The 22,500-nt window shown below is 39.4% G+C and overlaps 1 protein-coding gene across 1 annotated transcript in view; it reads left to right on the forward strand.

The window, feature by feature from the left end:
* LOC128156367 (hemicentin-1-like) overlaps window positions 1-22,500 on the forward strand; it is a 66,794-nt gene that overhangs the window by 14,465 nt on the left and 29,829 nt on the right. The window contains exons 15-42 of the mRNA XM_052818473.1: window positions 1,058-1,153; window positions 1,392-1,516; window positions 1,698-1,845; window positions 2,323-2,610; window positions 4,898-5,173; window positions 5,334-5,612; window positions 5,700-5,975; window positions 6,101-6,400; window positions 6,491-6,778; window positions 7,097-7,378; window positions 7,764-8,048; window positions 8,614-8,898; window positions 9,130-9,408; window positions 9,862-10,140; window positions 10,619-10,897; window positions 11,323-11,610; window positions 11,940-12,118; window positions 12,238-12,343; window positions 12,607-12,831; window positions 14,892-15,013; window positions 15,325-15,475; window positions 15,761-15,904; window positions 16,381-16,509; window positions 16,660-16,849; window positions 17,137-17,219; window positions 17,360-17,547; window positions 20,140-20,221; window positions 20,492-20,623. Coding sequence (XP_052674433.1) covers window positions 1,058-1,153; window positions 1,392-1,516; window positions 1,698-1,845; window positions 2,323-2,610; window positions 4,898-5,173; window positions 5,334-5,612; window positions 5,700-5,975; window positions 6,101-6,400; window positions 6,491-6,778; window positions 7,097-7,378; window positions 7,764-8,048; window positions 8,614-8,898; window positions 9,130-9,408; window positions 9,862-10,140; window positions 10,619-10,897; window positions 11,323-11,610; window positions 11,940-12,118; window positions 12,238-12,343; window positions 12,607-12,831; window positions 14,892-15,013; window positions 15,325-15,475; window positions 15,761-15,904; window positions 16,381-16,509; window positions 16,660-16,849; window positions 17,137-17,219; window positions 17,360-17,547; window positions 20,140-20,221; window positions 20,492-20,623 — 5,784 coding nt within the window. The remainder of the gene's footprint in view (window positions 1-1,057; window positions 1,154-1,391; window positions 1,517-1,697; window positions 1,846-2,322; window positions 2,611-4,897; window positions 5,174-5,333; window positions 5,613-5,699; window positions 5,976-6,100; window positions 6,401-6,490; window positions 6,779-7,096; window positions 7,379-7,763; window positions 8,049-8,613; window positions 8,899-9,129; window positions 9,409-9,861; window positions 10,141-10,618; window positions 10,898-11,322; window positions 11,611-11,939; window positions 12,119-12,237; window positions 12,344-12,606; window positions 12,832-14,891; window positions 15,014-15,324; window positions 15,476-15,760; window positions 15,905-16,380; window positions 16,510-16,659; window positions 16,850-17,136; window positions 17,220-17,359; window positions 17,548-20,139; window positions 20,222-20,491; window positions 20,624-22,500) is intronic.

Below are 22,500 nucleotides of genomic sequence, written 5' to 3' on the forward strand. Positions count from 1 at the left end.
ATTATATTTTTAAATAGGTTACATGTGCCCGAAAAATTGAAGCAAGATTTTAAAATGTGCCAGATGTTCTTCTCGCGATTTTACACTGAGATAAATTCCTGTCATTTAATTGAGAATTTACAGTAATGAACCCGTTTATCATTATCAGTAACATAAGAAAAAAATGCTGGATCAAGAAAATTTAATCTTGATCTGATTATATAAGGCTGTAAATAGTTACAGCACTGTCTGTCTCTGATTATATAAAGCTGTAAACAGTTACAGCCATGTCTGTCTCTGATTATATAAAGCTGTAAACAATAACAGCACTGTCTGTCTCTGATTATATAAAGCTGTAAACAGTTACAGCACTGTCTGTCTCTGATTATATAAAGCTGTAAACAGTTACAGCCATGTCTGTCTCTGATTATATAAAGCTGTAAACAGTTACAGCACTGTCTGTCTCTGATTATATAAAGCTGTAAACAGTTACAGCACTGTCTGTCTCTGATTATATAAAGCTGAAAACAGTAACAGCACTGTCTGTCTCTGATTATATAAAGCTGGAAACAGTTACAGCACTGTCTGTCTCTGATTATATAAAGCTGTAAACAATAACAGCACTGTCTGTCTCTGATTATATAAAGCTGTAAACAGTTACAGCACTGTCTGTCTCTGATTATATAAAGCTGTAAACAGTTACAGCCATGTCTGTCTCTGATTATATAAAGCTGTAAACAGTTACAGCACTGTCTGTCTCTGATTATATAAAGCTGTAAACAGTTACAGCACTGTCTGTCTCTGATTATATAAAGCTGTAAACAGTTACAGCACTGTCTGTCTCTGATTATATAAAGCTGTAAACAGTAACAGCACTGTCTGTCTCTGATTATATAAAGCTGTAAACAGTAACAGCACTGTCTGTCTCTGATTATATAAAGCTGTAAACAGTTACAGCACTGTCTGTCTCTGATTATATAAAGCTGTAAACAGTTACAGCACTGTCTGTCTCTGATTATATAAAGCTGTAAACAGTAACAGCACTGTCTGTCTCTGATTCATCTCCTCTGTTCCCCAGACGTGGAGCACACTGATGAAGGACGCTACACCTGTGTGGCCCAGAACCAGTTTGGAATCCAAGAAGCCACTGCTTTCCTCAGCATCACAGGAATAGGTACGTCCAAGTTATTCTCTGGATTTCGCACCACAAAACGGTGATATTTTGTCCCAAGTCACTCTACTCATCAACATTACAGTATTGATGCATACTTGTATAATATGGTGTTTGCTACAAAACGATGTATTTTAAAATTATAGTGATCTTTTTATACCTTGAAAAACTCTAGACTTTACAGGGTGCAGATGTATATATATATATACTATGTGTGTTATTATGTTTGTGACCTCCACAGTGAGTCCAGTGATCGCCTACACCAATCCGTACCTAGATGTGGTGGAGGGGTCAGACGTCGACCTGAGCTGTGTGGTCGTCCAGGGGAACCCCACCCCCACCATCCACTGGCAGAAGGGGGCCAAGGTAAACACTCTAGAAAACTCTTTTGATGAATTGGATACCTATGAATGGTCAATTATTTAAAGTTTGCTCCTGTATCCATACATGTATCTTGATTACCACTTTAGTTGAATTAACTTAAAAGATTCCATAGTACCTTTCATTCAATTTGTATTTAATAATGTAGATACTTTTATTTTTGTAGGTATTGGAGAACAACGATCATGTGACCATTAGCAAACCAGGGGAGCTAAACATTAAGAACATCCAGAAGTCACATGAGGGAGACTTCATTTGTGTGGCATCTAATGTGGGAGGGAACTCCACGTACATTGTGTCTGTCAATGTCCAAGGTAATATCTAATGTGGGAGGGAACTCCACGTACATTGTGTCTGTCAATGTCCAAGGTAATATCTAATATGGGAGGGAACTCCACGTACATTGTGTCTGTCAATGTCCAAGGTAACAATGGAGTCCTCTGAGTGGTATATGACAGATTCAATAATTCCTTTAGAGATCCACACCACTAAAAACTTATGGTGATATTGGATGAAATGACATTTAATAATAATTCTAAAACTATTGGAATGAATCACTGTCATTGTGTTGTATTTGCTGACATTGAATCACTGTCATTGTGCTGTATTTGCTGACATTTAATCACTTTCATTGTGTTGTATTTGATGACATTGAATCAATCACTGTCATTGTGTTGTATTTGCTGACATTGAATCACTGTCATTGTGTTCTATATGCTGAAATTGAAATACAGCATTGTGTTATGTTTGCTGACATTGAATCTCTGTCATTGTGTTGTATTCGCTGACAGTTCCCCCGCGGCACACTTTTCACAGAGAGGAGGACAGTTACACAAACTTCACAGTGGTGGAGGGAGGGGGCATCATCCTGCCCTGCAGTGTTGAGGGGGACCCTCGCCCCACCATCTCCTGGTTCAAGGATGAGAGCCCCATCTCGCTGACGGACTACCACTACTTTATCCGTGAGGACGGGAGCCTGGAGATCTTCAGTGCTGACCCCCAGGACTCGGCCTCCTACAGGTGTACCGCCAGCAACCAAGCAGGGGACGTAGACAAGACTGTACAGCTCTTTGTGCAAGGTGAAACAGATTTCAGCACTCCAATAATAGCTCTTCTTTCCCTCTTTTTATCCCCCGCCGCAGCGCGGAGCGGGGACATAGAAATGCCGGGCGTCCGTCCGTGCGTCTGTGTTTCGGTCCGTCACACTTTTTTGTAAGTGCTCTCATGCCTACAAATTTTGACGGATTTTCATTAAATTTATACCAAATGTTTATACCACTATTAGGCCAAAAAAAATTAATCATTAGTTTCTCAGGCCAAAATTTTGAAATTTTGATGAGGCAGGCAGGTTTTTTTTTTTTTTTTTTTTTTAGACAAACTTTACAACGACGGTAACCCATAATATATGATTTATTTGCGTACTCATCAGCAGATATTCATCAAGCTCATACATTGGCAAAGTTTAAACATTTGTTTTAATTTGTTCTTTTCAGTTTAAACTGTTCTGTTTCCTTTTATAAGGTTGAGTTTTTGCATATAAACAAACAAGAGAAATGGTTTATGCCCCTGCTTCATTTTGCGGCCCATCTTTCCCCTCCACAGTAATAACAGAAGTCTAAACTGAAATAGGGGACTTCTTATGGCATTTTACTAGTTGAATTTGCCATATAAAAATTAATCAAATAAAGCATTCATTTGGGGATGTTTTCTTATCAATCTTCAGTGCCTTGAGGACTGAAATCAAGGAAAAGTAAATTAATAAATCATCATAAAATTCTCAAACAATACAAGTGTCCTTTATTCCTGTTTCTATGCAATATCACAGAGGCTTCAATTTCTGAAGATAACAGAGAAATTTCAGTGGTTGTGTTAACAGGGACCAACCCAGAACAAACTTAGCTTAGGGAGACTTCACTTCTGAAGTTCTCCCTCACAGAAAAATAGATAGAAAATTGAGAAATCTGGTAGACTTCCATTCTTTGACAATGGCATAATGCTAATGGTAATACATTTATACACAGATTCAACCTTAATTTGAAGCAAGTCAATTAAAAATAAAACAACTCCTAAAAAATTTAAAATCTTATCCAATTTTTTAAATTTAATTTATTATGTGTATTCAAACATTTTGTAGCTGAAATGTTTCGTAATTGTGTTGGCTAAATGACAAATAAAATCAGTCTATGTGTTCAAGTGTATTTTGGAGGTATTTGTCCAACCCTTTGACCCAATTACAACATTGTAAAGAATTTTTTAGTTAAAGATAACTGTAGACAAATTCATGATTATTTTAGCACTAACTTGGCATAGTTATTAATTAATTACAAGTTACCAACTAATTGTAATATCAGCACCTAAAGTTATAAACATCGGTTGTAGTTTTCAGTGCACAGTATGTGGTTGCATCAACCGTATTTATAACCTCTGAAGATAAGACAGCCGCTAATTATTAATCACAACAGGGGTTAACTTAGGCTATGAAAATGTCTTTTGAATTAGATTATTATCATTTTATTGCATTTGGAGTTAACTTTCACGATCGTGAACTCAGAATACAGGGCAACTTCAACCTCTCTTTCTGAGGAAATTCTGGCGAAGTTACCGACCACAAAGCGAGTAATTATATTTACATTAAGTTTTATTTAGCCCAGGTAGCCCCCTAGGTTGGTCACTGGGTAGATGTTTCTGATAAATTAACGTTTTTCACTGACAGAGACAAGCATTTGTTCTGAGCGTTTGTTTACATAGATTCCATAATAGAGAAAACCGATAATGATAAGATATAAAAAATCCGGAAAAATAACGATAAAAAAGTTTGATGCGGCGATGATTTTACTGATGCAGCGGTGCCTGAGAAACAAATCATTAATTTGTTTTGGCCTTACCGTGGTCAAGTTTGAAAATCAGCATTGGTTGATACTTTTTGTTGGAGTTATAGAACTTTGTGACCTTGTAAGCGCTCTCATGCCTACAAATTTTGACGGATTTTCATTAAATTTATACCAAATGTTTATACCACTAATACTTTGGTCAAGTTCTTTTAGATTGTAGTATTTTGGATATATTTGTGACAGGAAAAATAGAAAAAAAAATGGGTGATGGGGGTAAAAAAATGTTCCTCCCAACCTCCCCACAAAAGCCCTGAATGTTTGAAAATATTGCAATTTCATATACAGTATACTATTATACTGCTTGACCGGCGGGGAACCCAGGAATTCTATTCTTGTTATGTTAACGTTCTTATGATATTTTTTATATACATGAAGATGAAAAAATTTAATCTTATTCATAAGTTTTGATACCAATTTTCTTCTTGAAATCCAAGCTTATTGTTTCTCTCTCCTTTATCCATGTTGCCTCTCTCAGCACCCCCTATCATACAGGGAGAGGAAACTGAGCAGTTCACAGTGAAGGTAGGAGAGAATGTGGTCCTGCCCTGCTCTGTCAGGGGGAAGCCCACCCCCGAGGTGTTCTGGCGGAAGAACTTTGTACGATTCTCCCCCGAGTCTTCGGATCACTTCCTGTTCAGTGACATCGGACTCACGATATTCAACACAGAGATCTCCGACAGGGCTATATACGAGTGTGTGGCCAGCAACATTGCAGGGGAGACAACCAAGATCATCACCCTTATAGTACAGAGTAAGTCAAACGTTATCTTGATGTGCATTAGATCCCTAGTGTTTTAATTTTAATTTCACCTTTATATCTTTGAATAAGAGTAATTGTACCAGTACTGGAGGGATTTTTCTCTCCAGAGAGTACTCGCATTGTATTGATTGTAAATCCTGATTCTATACAGTTCCCCCCACCATCAGCTCAGATGGGGAGACAGACACGGTGGTAGTGACAGGAGAGCCAGCCTTCCTGAACTGTGACTCCCAAGGTGATCCTGAACCAGAGGTCACCTGGAAAAAAGATGATGTTATATTTGACCCCACCAGTGACCCTGACATATCGATGACACCATTTGGATCGCTAGATTTCAGCAAAGTGAAAGTAGTGGATGACGGGAGATATGTGTGTATTGCCACTAATGCTGCCGGTTCAGCAATGAAAGACTTCATCCTTATCATTCATGGTCTGTAGCATTTCTGTGTTCATATACACAACATGTACATAAAATCTTCGATTACACTGCAAATATTCCATTTGATATCATTTCCAGATCCTCCATTTTTCCCACCCTTCATTACAAACCACACTCAAGTAATAGAGAACAATCCTGCTACGATTCCGTGCCCAGCGGTAGGAACCCCGCCTCCTCTCATTACCTGGTACAAGAATGATGTGCTGCTAACTGGTGACGAGACAGGAGTTACCTTCCTTGATGATGGAGGTTTGGAGCTCTACAACGTTGATGCCAAGGACACAGCGACATACAAATGTGTAGCAACCAATGCAGCCGGGGAGACTGAACACTCAGTGGATCTTCATGTCCTCAGTATAATATCCTCTTTCCCAAACAATAGTCAACATTATTTGAAATGTTTAGATAAGTAATGGCTGACTAGCATTATGGTGGTCAACAGTTTGTTAGAATAATGATGTCGTTATTCTTTGTGACAGTTCCACCCAAACTGATTGGAGAGGACATCAGCTTGATTGACAGGCGCCCCACCGTGTCTTCAGTGGTGGTCAATCACACGGCCTCTTTCTTCTGTCCAATAGAGGGTGACCCCATGCCAGTGATTACATGGCAGAAAAATGGACAGGAGCTTTTAGGGGATAGTGAGAGGATCTTTATTTCAGAGGACGGGAGGAACCTCACCATCGATAAAGCCGACTTGTTGGACACAGCTCGGTACACCTGTATTGCCAGGAATGAGGCAGGAGAAACAGACAAGTCATTTAATCTGGAGGTACAGGGTAAGACGGTGGAAAAAGCTTTATATTAACACTCATATTTTTGTTTTTTTTGGAAAAAAAGGTAGTTAACCATGTAATACAATTTTGTAGTGCCTCCTGTCCTTGACCTTGAGACCGTGACCCCTAGTAACCTCTCCGTGGTGATTGGGAACACACTGTTCATCAGCTGTCCAATGTCTGGAATTCCTCCCCCAAAAATCACCTGGTACAAAAACGGAGAGGTTGTTTCTCCAGATCTGGACCCCAACATCCGGATCTACGCTGAAGGTAGACGTTTGGAGTTGACCAGTGCCCGGGTGACTGACCTTGGACTGTACAGGTGTGAAGGGGTCAATGCCGCCGGAAACAACCACAATGAGTACGAGGTGGAGGTTTATGGTATGTTGGACCTTTTGCCACTTTAAGTTTTCTTCAAAAAAAAGAAAAAATGAAAAGCTTGGATCTTTTATTTTTATTGAATTGTTTATGATCATAAGACTATCTGGAATTGGTTAGGCAAAATGTTTTCAGGACAGTTTAAGAGTAAATGCTTTTTTTGATACTTTATTAAATTATCAGGTACATGTACTGGTATTACATTGTATATTGGTTAATTTTCTAATCTATAAAATTAATTTAGAATACTGATTTCTGTTGTTTATGTTGAAAAAAAAGCCAATTAAAGGGAAACAACTCTCATCATTTTTCTTTCTGTAGTGCCCCCATCCATAGAAAGGGAGGGAGAAATTGCCCGCCCTGAGGTGATAGTGAGGCGGTCCATTAACCTGACTTGTCCTGCCTCGGGGATTCCCCGCCCAGAGATATCCTGGTTCAGGGCCAACAAGGTCATTAAGGAGGACTCTGTGAATTACATGCTGCTCAATGATGGTTGGACCCTGTTTATATTCAATGCATCCAGTGAAGACTCAAGCAGGTTCACCTGTCGCGCCAAGAATGTAGCCGGAAACAATGAGAAGGCATTTGATCTTCAAGTTTTGGGTATGAGGAACTATTGTGTATAAGTGTTTCACAAATTTGCTCAATAGTTATCACTTTATTTGAGGAAGTGCATGCTACTTTAATTTGTTAATTTCTTTTACAACAATTTTGCATGCCAAAAAATGAATACCTGAACCTGAAATACCTGTATAGTGAAAAGATATCTGTTCCAACATGTTTTATATGAAATCACACTCTAGAAGTGGATTAAGCTACTTCTCACTGCTATTCCACTGGAATGATTTGTCTTGCTTACATTTATTGTCTGTACATTCATTGCATGTTGTACCCTTAGTCTTCAGTGTTATGAGTTTTTACCGGTGGAAGTCAATGACTTTAACAGAATGGAGTGGCTTTGCTAAGATTATTATCCTTTTTCTGACAGTTCCTGCCTACATATTGAGAGAGAATGTTGATACAGAGCCACGGGTGATCCTGAACAGAACGCTGGTGCTAAACTGTCCTGTTGGGGGTAACCCCAACCCCTCCATCCTGTGGTACAAGGAGGGGATCCTCTTGGATCTGAATAACAACCCCCTGATTGATGTACTGTCTGAGGGGAGACAACTTAGAGTCCCTAATGCCCAGCTCTCTGACAGTGGGACGTTTACGTGTGAGGCCGTAAACAAAGCGGGACGTGACAGTCAGGATTACAACGTACAGATACAGAGTGCGTATACAATGGACATATACAATACACATACAGTAAGGGGCTGTAAACAAAGCGGGACGTGACAGTCAGGACTACAATGTAAAGATACAAAGTACTTAAACAATGTACATATACAATATACATGCAGTAAGAGGCTGTAAACCAAGCAGGCGGTGGTAGTCAGTTCTACAGATTTCAGATACAGATGCAATGTACATATATAGTAGACATTACAGTAAAAGGCTGTAAACAAAGTGCGTTGTGGCAGTTAGACTACAATGTATAGATACAGAGTATGTATGTCATGCACAATACAAATGCAGTGTGAGGCTGTAAACAAAGCTGGGTGTGACAGTCAGGACTATAATGTACATGTATGTATAAAGAGTTTGTATGCACTGCTTAAGACTACAACATACAGATGCATAGTATTTATTACATTACCTTTGTAATATACTTACAGTGTAAGGCTGTAAACAAAGTGCTTGTAGGTATATAATGATATGTTTACCTGTTATTGTGCAATCAGACTAGTGGCAGTGAATTTTTTATAGCATGATAAACTTTTGATCTCCTTTTTCAGTTCCCAGTAGAATAAATGAGTTTAGAACCAACATCAAGCCGCGGACCATAGCAGGCAATCCTTTAACAATTACTTGTCCAGCCTCTGGTATACCACCACCAGTCATAACATGGTACAAGGACGGGTCAAAGGTCGACTTCTCCAAGGACAAAAACATACAGCTGGACAAGGATGGACAGGAGCTGACCTTGAAGGTTACAGGGGTCAAGGACACTGGGACATACAGCTGTGAGGCTCTGAATGAGGCAGGAGTAGCCAAGCTTGACTTTGATGTCTTTGTGGAAGGTCTGTTTGATATCTTGTGTTAATCAATTCCCATTTTATTTGGTATATTAAATTATGAAAATCAGTTCTTATTGAAGGAGACAGTATTCAGTTAAACAGAGCTTTAATCAAGCTTGAGTAGAAGATTCTAAACCCATTGTATTTAATTAAAGTTCTTGTATGGATGGTCCAGGATCATTTCTTGTGTAATGAACATTGAACATTGAGACTAAGTTTGATTTGGATATTTAGTTCCTCCAATAATATCTGTGACGGAGAAATTCCCCAAAGTTAAAGTGGGACAGGAGATAACCCTAGGATGCCCTGCATCTGGTACCCCAGAGCCGGAGATCCTGTGGCTGAAGAACGGTCAGCCAATAGACTTCTCCCTGGCCTCGGGGCTCAGGGAACAAAGTGGGGGAGAGGAACTTCACATACACAACGCTGTGGTCGATTACGGAGGCACCTACACCTGTGTGGCCTCCAACTCAGCGGGGGACGACCAGGTCAACATAGAACTGGAGGTCTGGGGTCAGTGTCTTGTAATTAGGACATAACGTACAATTAACGAGGGAACAATTCATTAAATGGGTTGATAGTGTAACTGTATTGAAGGAATATTACTGTAGTTGTTCATTTTTTAAAATAAAAAAGTAAACGAGAGACAAAAGCTCATATAAAGAAATCATAAAATTTTCAAAGTTAGTTGGTCGAGTGTTTATAAAATGAAAGGCCAAATCATTTACTGTGATTAGCTGAATTTGTTAATTAGTTTGGTCATAGCAACTTTAAAGAGATGTAATAGTCGTTTCATAAAGAGCAAAAAGTCCTTAACTTTCCAGTACATTTTCACATTTTTTGAAGCACTATTTAAAAACAATTGTCAATGATTTAGTGCTCTTAATTACAATGTAGTAAAGTTTAATTCAGAAAGAGATTGACTCCATGAATAACAAGAAGTAATGATCTTATTCTGTTTGGTAGTACCCCCAGTGATTGATAGGGAATCCTTTGAGAAATATACAGGGGTCATCAAAGGTCGAACTACAGTTCTAAACTGCCCAGCATTTGGTCTCCCACCTCCAAACATAACATGGTACAAGGGTGGTTCTCCCTTGGTCCCTGATTCACGGATGGAGCTTTTAACAGGAGGGTTACAGTTGAGGATCGTGAACACGACCATTAATGACACGGGGACATTCCGCTGCACCGCTGTGAACCCTGCAGGGGAGGATGGTGTAGACATGGAGCTAGAGGTCATGGGTAGGTCACTCAAACGTCATTGTAGGTCACTCCAGGTCACTTTCATTTAAACTTTAGTGTTTCACGAGGGTGTGAAGGTAGATATATGTAACATCACTCAGAGATGTCTACAATCAATGAGAGGAAAATCAAGAGAAGATTTAATTTCAATTGTAATTGATGGCTGGAAATATTGAATTATCTGGTATGCCAACATCCTAATGTAAAGTGTGAAATACTATATGTAATACCATTACGTACTTCTTGAAGGTTTCATTCTTTTACATATATGTTATTTTTTGCTTTTTTCTTTTTTTTTTTACAAATATTTAAGAAAAAGGAAAAAACTCAATATTATTGTTCCTTATAAATTGTCCCCTCTCAGTTTGGCTTTTTATGAAATGGATAGTCATTATTTAGATTCTGTTAGATTCTATTGTGAATAAGAATGGGTTTAGATCTACTTAAGCTTGAGGTGATCCTTGTTGCTCTCTTTCAGTTCCCCCCTCCATTGATGAATCAAATGTGGTGTACACTCCCAAGGTGGTACAGAACCGCACAGTGATCATAGAGTGCCCGGTGTCAGGGGTGCCCCAGCCCACTGTGACCTGGTCCATCAACGACAGTCCCCTGACCCCCAAAGACCGCATCCGTCTCCTTGACAACAACAGACAGCTGACCATTGACATGGCCCAGGTGGCTGATACTGCCATCTACATGTGTGTGGCCGTCAACAAGGCGGGCGAGCTACGCAAGAAGTTCCAGCTGGAGGTGTTAGGTATGGGGAATTAACACAGTGGTCAATACTCCATCTGCTGATGTTTAACTTTAGCTCTAAATTACTTTTATTCCATGATACTGTGGTTTCATTAATTTTCGTGGGTATCAATTTTCGTAGATTTTCTGAAAACCACAGTTTCAAGGATACGTAATTTCGTGGCCAATGATCCTATCAATACAAAATGTTAGTTGAAATTGAACTTCAATGAACATTTAATTTCGTGGATCAACTTAATAATGAAATCCACGAAAATTGGTATCCAACGAATATTGATTAAACCACAGTAATCATTTATCTCTTAATGTTTATCCAACAGCTAATTCTAATGAACGATCTCTCTTGGTAAATACTCCAATCTTAGCAGTGACAAGTAATTATGTTTTGGTACACATTTTTTTGCAAAAACTGATTTGGTTTTGCAGTCCCTGCCCACATTCTGACAGAGGTGGCCTCGGAGAGTGAGTTGGTGACCGTCCAAAACCAGACCATTAACATCAACTGTCCAGCCATGGGGATTCCCTCCCCCTCAATCATCTGGCTCAAGAACCGGGTCCCCCTACTGGACGCCCCTTACAAGAACATGCGGGTCATTAACAACGACCAAGTTCTGGAGATCTCCAATGCTCAGCTAGAGGATGCTGGGAAGTACTCATGTACTGTGACCAATGTCGCCGGCCAGGAGAAGAGGGAGTTCAACTTACAAGTCCATGGTGAAAAAGATTGTTCTATACATAATTTCCCCTGAAAAGATTCTATTCAAAAAGTTTGAAATTTTTTTGCACATGAAGTTTAAATATAAAACAATAAATATCAAAAAAACATTGTATGCACTTAGCATTAAGTTAAGAGGTTAAACAAATTTCAAATGTCTTGTCTCATAGAATTTTGTGACTGCTTACATGTATGTAAAGAAAATTTAATAAGAAATGTACCAAAGTTAACATTCTTTCCTTCTTTTTTCGATAATGATATTTTGTGACTTTTTGTGACAATCAGTATATCATGTTATCACACCACAGTGTAACATTATGATTTACAGTGCCTCCCTTCATAGCCCGATCTCAGGGGGAGGAGCTTCACGTAGCTACAGAGGGAGGGGCTGTGACTATGAAGTGTGATGTGGGTGGGGTTCCAGAGCCCCTGGTTACATGGCTGAAGGATGGACAGATCTTACAGACAGAAGACAATGCTCACATAAGGATATTGTCTGGTGGACAGGTAAGGTCTAAGCTCCACACAGGCTGTATATGTATATAGGGGCATTGTGAGCAAATTTAGCATTTATGTACCAAACAGACGTCTTTGGAATGCTGTAGTACATGCCTCTTTTCTTGTAGATTTTCCAGTTTTTAGCTGTCAAGACATCAGATGCTGCAAAATACACATGTCAGGCTGAGAATATGGCTGGCTTAACAGAGAAGTACTACAAGCTGGAAGTTCAGGGTACTCCACTAGCCACTTGTTTATCTGCCTAATTACTGCTTGATGTAGCCCCCATTTATTTTTGCCCTATTTGCCCTCTAATAATTGATAGTGTGCTGATTTATAAAAGGGCTAACTGAAACTGTAAAGTGAGCAAATTGTTTTGAAACACTGATGTCATGAGAACTTGAAATCACAAGTGCTTGACTGCCCAAACTGAAATCTTTGAACAGTCATTTGTATGTAGTGATTAAAGTTCACTTTTATCCTTGTCTCTATTTTAGTGCCACCCCGTATCAATGGATCCCAGTTCCAGCAGAAGTCTGTCACCATCAACCAACAGTTGTACCTGAATTGTGAAGCCTCAGGAAACCCCCCTCCCAAGATTGTGTGGATGAGACAATATCAGGTGATTCCTCCTTACGGGAACCCTAGTGTCCGGATCAGGGACCAGGGAAGACAACTCCTCCTGACCAACGCTCAGCTCCTGGACGAGGGAGAATACACCTGTCTGGTTTCAAACCCAGCTGGCAATGCTTCTGTTGACTTCTCTGTGTCTGTACAAGGTAAGGAGAATACACAGGAATGGTCTCTCTAGGTCTGTATAAGGTAAGGAGAATACACATGACTGGTCTCTCTGTGTCTGTATAAGGTAAGGAGAATACACATGACTGGTCTCTCAGTGTCTGTACAAGGTAAGGAGAATACACATGACTGGTCTCTCAGTGTCTGTATAAGGTAAGGAGAATACACATGACTGGTCTCTCAGTGTCTGTACAAGGTAAGGAGAATACACATGACTGGTCTCTCCATCTCTGTTCAAGGTAAGGAGAATACACATGACTGGTCTCTTAGTGTCTGTACAAGGTAAGGGGAATATACATGACTGGTCTCTCCATGTCTGTACAAGGTAAGGAGAATACACATGACTGGTCTCTCAGTGTCTGTACAAGGTAAGGAGAATACACATGACTGGTCTCTCCATGTCTGTACAAGGTAAGAAGAATACACATGACTGGTCTCTCAGTGTCTGTACAAGGTAAGGAGAATACACATGACTGGTCTCTCCATGTCTGTACAAGGAGGTAAGGAGAATATACATGACTGGTCTTTCAGTGTCTGTACAAGGTAAGGAGAATACACATGACTGGTCTCTCCATGTCTGTACAAGGTAAGGAGAATATACATGACTGGTCTCTCAATGTCTGTATAAGGTAAGGAGAATACACATGACTGGACTCTCCATGTCTGTATAAGGTAAGGAGAATACACATGACTGGTCTCTCTGTGTCTGTATAAGGTAAGGAGAATACACATGACTGGTCTCTGAGTGTCTGTATAAGGTAATGAGAATATATATGACTGGTCTCTCAGTGTCTGTGTAAGGTAAGGGGAATACACATGACTGGTCTCTCTCTGTCTGTATAAGATATGGGGAATACACGACTGGTCTCTCTCTGTCTGTATAAGGTTAGGGGAATACACATGACTGGTCTCTCAGTGTCTGTACAAGGTAAGGAGAATATACATGACTGGTCTCTCAGTGTCTGTATAAGGTAAGGAGAATACACATGACTGGTCTCTCAGTGTCTGTACAAGGTAAGGAGAATATACATGACTGGTCTCTCCATGTCTGTAAAAGGTAAGGGGAATACACATGACTGGTCTCTCTGTGTCTGTATAAGGTAAGGAGAATACACATGACTGGTCTCTCAGTGTCTGTACAAGGTAAGGAGAATATACATGACTGGTCTCTCAATGTCTGTATAAGGTAAGGAGAATACACATGACTAGTCTCTCAGTGTCTGTATAAGGTAAAGGAAATACACATGACTGGTCTCTCAGTGTCTGTATAAGGTAAGGGGAATACACATGACTGGTATCTCAGTGTCTGTATAAGGTAAGGAGAATAAACATGACTGGACTCTCCATGTCTGTATAAGGTAAGGGGAATACACATGACTGGTCTCTCTGTGTCTGTATAAGGTTAGGGGAATATACATGACTGGTCTCTCAGTGTCTGTACAAGGTAAGGGGAATACACATGATTAGTCCAAGTCTGTATAAGGTTAGGGGAATATACATGACTGGTCTCTCAGTGTCTGTGTAAGGTAAGGGGAATATACATGACTGGTCTCTCAGAGTCTGTATAAGGTAAGGAGAATACACATGACTGGTCTCTCTGTGTCTGTACAAGGTAAGGAGAATATACATGACTGGTCTCTCTGTGTCTGTACAAGGTAAGGAGAATATACATGACTGGTCTCTCCATGTCTGTACAAGGAATACACCTGTCTGGTTTCAAACCCAGCTGGCAATGCTTCTGTTGACTTCTCTGTGTCTGTACAAGGTAAGGAGAATATACAGGAATGGTCTCTCTAGGTCTGTATAAGGTAAGGAGAATACACATGACTGGTCTCTCTGTGTCTGTACAAGGTAAGGAGAATATACATGACTGGTCTCTCAGTGTCTGTACAAGGTAAGGGGAATACATATGATTGGCCTCTCTAGGTCTGTACAAGGTAAGGGGAATAACACTCATGATGAATTTGGTGTCTTTTTGCTTCAGTGCCACCCAGTATTGATGATGGACCTAAACAAGTTGTGGGAATTGTCAATACAAGAGTGGACCTGTCCTGTAACAGCATTGGACTCCCCGTGCCTCAGGTCAAGTGGGAGAAAAACAGCCAGGTGGGTTTTTTTTCAAAAGTTTTGAATGAATAAGTCCAAAACCAGGCGTAACTTTTAGTGCGCCATAGATATAGTTTTTTATATGTAAGGACCTGTAGCTACATAATTTTTAGTTTTTCTATAAGGTGCTTTTAAGCTGAATTTTTTTGTTATTGTCTTAAACCCCCAAGCTACTTATCTTTGAATCAAAATGCAAATATTTGCATCTGCAGGAAATAAGTCCATTTTATGGGGCGTATATATGTTGATGACACAAGTACTATTTCAACTTTTTCTAGTAGAAGTGTAAGACCATTGTGGGTTTTTTCCAGGTTTTTCCTACAACAGGACTTCGACACAGAATGTTAGTGGGCGGGTCCCTCGAGTTTACGTCGGTGAGACTGGAGGATGCTGGTAAATATGTCTGTACAGCCTCCAATGAAGCAGGGAGTGTCAGAAGGGAGATAAGTCTTGATGTTCAAGGTAATGCCATTCCCAGTGTGCAAAGTATTTAACCATAGTCAGCTAAACATTGGCAGTGGCCAGAAATAGTAAATTGGCAACTTCTAATAACAAACTTAATTATTTATGTGAATGGAAATTCCAATGTAATTCTATTTGTTCATAATGGGTTAACAAAAAAGATCACAGGATAAAACTCTGACTTTCAGTCGGCTGAAATGTAACGGACAGACATGGAAATATGACTGAACGGGACATCAATGATTTCCTGAGTTTGTGATTTGAGACAAGATTGTATCTTTATAGTTCCCCCAAAGATTATTGGAGAGACCCAGATCAACATGCAGGCTGTTCTAGGAGATGATATTCACCTCCCCTGTAATGTGGAGGGGGACCCTAAGCCCACCATCATATGGCAGAAGGGAACCTCCATATTGAGCGGGGGAGCAGGTGAGGATAGAGGGGGTGAAACAGGTGACTTGAGGGTTGGGGCACAGATGAGAAGATGGGGGTGGGAGGGGCGAACAGTTTAATTGTTTAGTAGAAAACAGCTGAGTGGAGGGGATGGGGTGGTTGAGTGGAGGGAGGCAGAGTACAGAGGAAGTGACAAACTGGTGAGTCAATTGGATGGGGGGGGGGGGGTACAATATAGTCAATGGTGCTGGTTGTAGGGTGTGAGCTGAGAAGTTTGGTGGAAAACAGGTGTGTGGAAGGGAGCAAGTGATTACAGAAGGAGTGGGGAAGGGAAGAGGCAATGGATTTAGAGGCAAGTAATGAGGATGGAGAAGCCATTGTGTGGAAGTTAGAAGGACAAGGGTGAAGAACTTGAATAACAATTGAAACTACCCCGGTAGTAAATTATAGATAAATGCTGGGTGAAAGAAGTCATGATATTTTTAAATCAAAATGAAAGTTTCCTTGTCTAGATTACTACATCATGGAAAATGGCACGCTTCTATTGCGGAGAACAGATGAAAGGGACTCTGGAATGTACATTTGTATTGCTCGTAACAACGCTGGAACAGCCATGGCACAAATCTTTCTCAGGATGTTTAGTAAGTAAGAAAGGTACCAAACTTTTGCAGCAGTGAAACCACAATTAATGTTACTTAAAATTGTTTTTTAAGTTAGAAAAAGAATGATTTAAATGTTTAATATATGTATTTGTATACATTGATCTAATTATTCCCCTATGTATGACACAGTTCCTCCCAAAATAACGGACGTGACTCAAACCCAGTACTCTGTACAGCAGGGCCGGAACATCGTACTACCGTGTCGTGCCGAGGGTCGTCCCCAGCCGGCGATATCCTGGGAGAAGGACGGACAGAAACTGACAGGAAGCTACCACTACCGTCTGCTCAGATCGGGCTGGCTACTCATCCCCTACTCAAGGTCAGAATCAGACAAGTACTTTTGCTAATTCAAAGAGAAATCGATCAATTGAAGTTTTGCTTCTTTAAATTATATCTTTTGGTCTCACAAATATGACATGGGTCAAATATGAGTACTTTCTTCATTGTTGCATATTTATTTATTGTGTATTTAGTATAAATACTCCCAGGTGGAAATTTCTACTAATAGTAAGAGTATAATGTGCGACTGCAGTGATGGATTTAGAGTTTATGATCATGCACTATGATATTAACATTTCATATCTGATACCTTATGACTTTTTCCAGGCCAGAAGACACAGGGACCTATCGATGTATCGCTACAAACACTGCCGGCCTCGATGAAGTTAGCATCACCCTCACTGTTCACGGTACACGCTATTTCATTGTTCTGTATTTCTTGTACCAGGTCAATTAAACAACATTAACAGAAATGGTTTATCCAGGAAATTTGATGTTCTTGAGGGATTTCAATGATGTTCTATCTGTTTAGTATACTTTTCTACTACAGTGCCCCCTAGGATTGAGAAAGGAGCTCGCCTCATGACTGGGACCGTGGGGTCAACAGCCAGAATCTCATGTAATGCAACTGGTGAACCACGACCAGATGTCACATGGTTAAAGGATGGCCGACTGATCAGGGAGGACAGGAAGTACGTAGTGGAAGATTCTGGGACTTTGCTGATCAACTCTCTGGATGTAAGATATGAATAAGGGGCATGATGGAATGTTTGGTCAAATCTGTGTGTAATCTCAGTCATTGTGATACATAACATAGATATCTTATATATTCAGCTATTACTAAAAATAAGATTTAAGGATGGCAATCAATTGCGAAATTGTTAAACAGTTAATTGCAATTTGCATTCAGACCGATGAACCAGTTACTCTTATCAATATACACAAGTTAGGCCACATAAAATTGAAATTTGAAATAATGGTTCTCAGGCCAAATTTCCCAATAAAAGATGAGGGTGGGTGGCAGCATTTTTTTTATTGGTAATAAAGTAGATGAAAGAGGCATTTTAAAAAAAATAAACATTGGCAATCTTAGGTTCCAAAAGCATTTTAATATCTAGTAAAATGTACAAAAATGTGTATCATTGATGCAACATGGGACGATCCCAGATAGCATGACTACGTTGGGCCAACGTTGGTAATTGCTTACGTTGCTTACACAATGTTGGCCCAACGTAAGCAAAATTACGTTGGCCCAACATAGTCTGCCAACGTTGGTACAACGTAATGAACAACTAAAGGCCAACGTTGGCCCAACGTAGTCATGCTATCTGGGATGTACAATGTAGCTCCTACAGCAACAGAGAATGAATATACAACCTTCTTAATCAAATTTCAATGATTCCAGGTCTCTGTTAAAGGCTGGGGCCTAGGTATAAATAGCAGCCAATCACAAAATGAATGGGAAATTCAATTTTCTTTGCAGCTTTCAGTTCAGAGAGAATATTTTTAAATTAATAGCATTATTCATGAATAAAAAAATTCTAATTTTTGGTGTGGAAGTAGCTACCAAGGCAGCTATCAATTGACGTCAAAGTTTTTACAAACAAAAAATTATTAAAAGAGTATTCATCTTATAAAGTTCTGAAGCAGCTCAAAATTTTGAATTCTAAACTAGTGATTGACATTGGAGGCGGAGATTACCAATGTTTTGTTTACACAGGAAGTGGCTGTAGCCATGTGCTCTGTAGTTTACTCATCACAGCATGAGAAATGAATCTGCAAAAATCTTTTACCTTGCCATTGATTAAAAATTAATCCATCACATGAATAACACTGTTGGTGTGATAATTATTGAAATTTATTAAAAACCTAAAGTTAAAATTATCACATTGCTTTTAGTTCCACATAAGAATCTTCCACTAGCCACCATAGTTTTGTAGGTGATGTACGAAATTACACAAGCAATGCTGACATTCTTCAATCTTCAGTCTCCCGAACCTGACTTATCACAAAGTCATCAAAATGTGGGTCACTGTCCTAAGAACTTTGTAATAAACCCTTTACTGTTTTTCTCAACAGGAACTTCATCAAAATCCCAACTCAGTGTGTCAAAAGCTAAAAAAAGTTTCTCCACGACATTTAGTTACTTCCAAAGCTGGAATATTCATTTCTCCCTGCTTATTGTGATGTCCTTCCATTTCCCTCCAATTTCACTAGTTCCCACCAGAGGATGATTAATATGGGGTAAATATTAAGGGGTATATGAATATATGTTTGCTTGTAAAAGTAAATGAAAGTTTTATAAACGTTGTATTTGAGTTCTCAACAACCAGCTGTTAATTAGTGTTCATATTTTCTTCTCACATCGTAATGACAATCTACTGGGATTTTAATCAGTTGAATGAAAAATATCCCTAGAGAACCTCTGATTATTCTTTGTAAGTGGGGGAACTGCTAAATGTTACTTGGATCAAGTTTCATGCTTGAAACCATTATTGTTTCAGGGATGCCATATATCAGTATTGAAATTTTATCATCTTAAATTCACACATATATGTTACAAAACAACATAAATAAAATTATAAACTGATCAAAATCCCTCTATATGAAAATTTATACAGCCCTCTTAATAGATTGGGTTTTCCCCAGTATATAAACAAAGCGGACTGAGCCACATGCAATGTTTACTCTTATCAGCATCACCGACAGTGATGGAGGTAGCCCCGCCTTTTTGCCCTTATAGGCTTAATTGTCTACCAGGTGGCAGAAAATCTAGGTTGACCCCGGCCTTTAATGTTCAATGAATGTACAACCCTTGGAGTACCCTTCTATTATTGTCAATGGTAGTATAAATTTCCCTTGCTTTGGACTATTTATAGAAACTACACACATGGTTTGGTTTTATACACATTTTATATCATCATCAGACTTTACTGTGCATGACAGGACTAGAATAGTGAATACAAAAGTGAATTTAATCGGTATTCTTTTGATAATAATGCGATAAATAAGGGTTAAACATGAGGTGTTCCAAATAATGCAAAAGTGGATAGGCGGCTGCATTACCAACTCTTTATTTCATTAAAGATGCAATAAAGTTTGCAATGGGGCTCCCTCAAAATGGATTGCGCTTAGGCCTGAGAATTGTAATTTCAATTTTATGCGGCTATAATGTTAAATTATTTTTTTATTTATAGCTGTCATAAATACCACAAAACCATGATAGGAATATTCTGTTTACGCCGAATTCATATTTATGAAATATATTCATCATTAAAATCTAAATGAAGCAAAAACGAGCAAACATGCACATGTCAATTTGGTATCCAGGCGGACGACACGGGCAGCTATACCTGTACGGCCATCAATGTGGCAGGGAGGGACTCCATGGATAGAGTACTCAGGGTGCAAGGTAGATGTTTACTTTAAAATTGACTCATAGCTTGGACTATAAGATCAAGTTCTTTGTTATTATAATGAATATACTTTTCTTGTGTCTTTTCTTAGCCAATTTTAAAATGGATCAACCTGTAAAAAAATATGTCTGGGATATCAGACTTGACATCAAAGAAATATTTCATTTTGCAGATTAACATTCAATTACATATTGATCGAGTTGAATTTGTTTTGATGTTTGATATCAATCTTGTTAGATTTGATTGCTGCAATATTGATATTTTAGTCCCTCCTAAGATAACTGTGGCCCCCAGAAGTCAGGAAGTGATACAGAACAGCAGAATCGTGTTGTCATGTGCTGCCACCGGAATTCCTGTCCCCACGGTAACCTGGACCCTCAACGGAAAACCTGTTCCAGGTATCTTGGTTCTTGGTTTTTTATAGCATAAAATCAATCTGGTTTATTATTAGCTCACCTGAGCTGAAAGCTCAAGTGAGCTATTCTGATCACATTTTGTCTGTCGTCCGTCTGTCCGTCTGTCCGTCCGTCTGTCCGTCTGTCCGTCTGTCCGTAAACTTTTCACATTTTCAACATCTTCTCAAGAACTACTTGGCCAATTTCAACCAAACTTGGCACAAATCATCCTTAGGCAAAGGGGATTCAAAGTTGTGAAAATTAAGGGCCACACCCGTTTTCAAGGGGAGATAATTAGAAATTAATGAAAAATTTTGAGAAATTTTCAAAAATCTTCTTCTCAAGAACCAGAAAGCCAGGAAAGCTGAAACTTGTGTGGAAGCATCCTCAGGTAGTGTAGATTCAAAGTTGTGAAATTCATGACCCCCGGGGGTAGGGTGGGGCCACAATGGGGGGTCGAAGTTTTACATAGGAATATATAGAGTAAATCTTTTAAAAATCTTCTTCTCAGAAACTAAACAGCCAGGAAAGCTGAAACTTGTGTGGAAGCATCCTCAGGTAGTGTAGATTCAAAGTTGTGAAAATCATGACCCCCGGGGGTAGGGTGGGGCCACAATGGGGGGTCGAAGTTTTACATAGGAATATATAGAGTAAATCTTTTAAAAATCTTCTTCTCAGAAACTAAACAGCCAGGAAAGCTGAAACTTGTGTGGAAGCATCCTCAGGTAGTGTAGATTCAAAGTTGTGAAAATCATAACCCCTGGGGTTAGGTTGGGGCCACAATGGGGGGTCCAAGTTTTACATAGGAATATATAGAGTAAATCTTTTAAAAATCTTCTTCTCAGAAACTAATCAGCCAGGAAAGCTGAAACTTGTGTGGAAGCATCCTCAGGTAGTGTAGATTCAAAGTTGTGAAAATCATGACCCCCGGGGGTAGGGTGGGGCCACAAGGGGGGGTCGAAGTTTTACATAGGAATATATAGAATAAATCTTTAAAAATCTTCTTCTCAGAAACTAATCAGCCAAGAAAGCTGAAACTTGTGTGGAAGCATCCTCAGGTAGTGTAGATTCAAAGTTGTGAAAATCATAACCCCTGGGGTTAGGTTGGGGCCACAATGGGGGATCGAAGTTTTACATAGGAATATATAGAGTAAATCTTTAAAAATCTTCTTCTCAGAAACTAAACAGCCAGGAAAGCTGAAACTTGTGTGGAAGCATCCTCAGGTAGTGTAGATTCAAAGTTGTGAAAATCATGACCCCCAGGGGTAGGGTGGGGCCACAATGGGGGGTCGAAGTTTTACATAGGAATATATAGAATAAATTTTTAAAAATCTTCTTCTCAGAAACTAATCAGCCAGGAAAGCTGAAACTTGTGTGGCAACATCCTCAGGAAGTGTAGATTCAAAGTTTTGAAAATCATAATACCTGGGGTTAGGTTGGGGCCACAATGGGGGGTCAAAGTTTTACATAGGAATATATAGAGTAAATCTTTAAAAATCTTCTTCTCAGTAACTAATCAGCCAGGAATGCTGAAACTTGTGTGGAAGCATCCTCAGGTAGTGTAGATTCAGAGTTGTGAAAATCATGATCCCTTGGGGTAGGGTGAGGCCACATTGGGGGGGGGGGGTGTTAAAATTTTACATAGGAATATATAGAGTAAATCTTTAAAAATCTTCTTCTCAGAAACTAATCAGCCAGGAAAGCTGAAACTTGTGGGAAGTATCCTCAGGTAGTGTAGATTCAAAGTTGTGAAAATCATGACCCCTGGGGGTAGGGTGAGGCCACATGGGGGGGGGTGTTAAAGTTTTACATAGGAATATATAGAGTAAATCTTTAAAAATCTTCTTCTCAGAAACTAATCAGCCAGGAAAGCTGAAACT

The sequence above is a fragment of the Crassostrea angulata genome, chromosome 7 (genome assembly GCF_025612915.1).
Source record: "Crassostrea angulata isolate pt1a10 chromosome 7, ASM2561291v2, whole genome shotgun sequence".
In the NCBI taxonomy this organism is placed as follows: domain Eukaryota; kingdom Metazoa; phylum Mollusca; class Bivalvia; order Ostreida; family Ostreidae; genus Magallana; species Magallana angulata.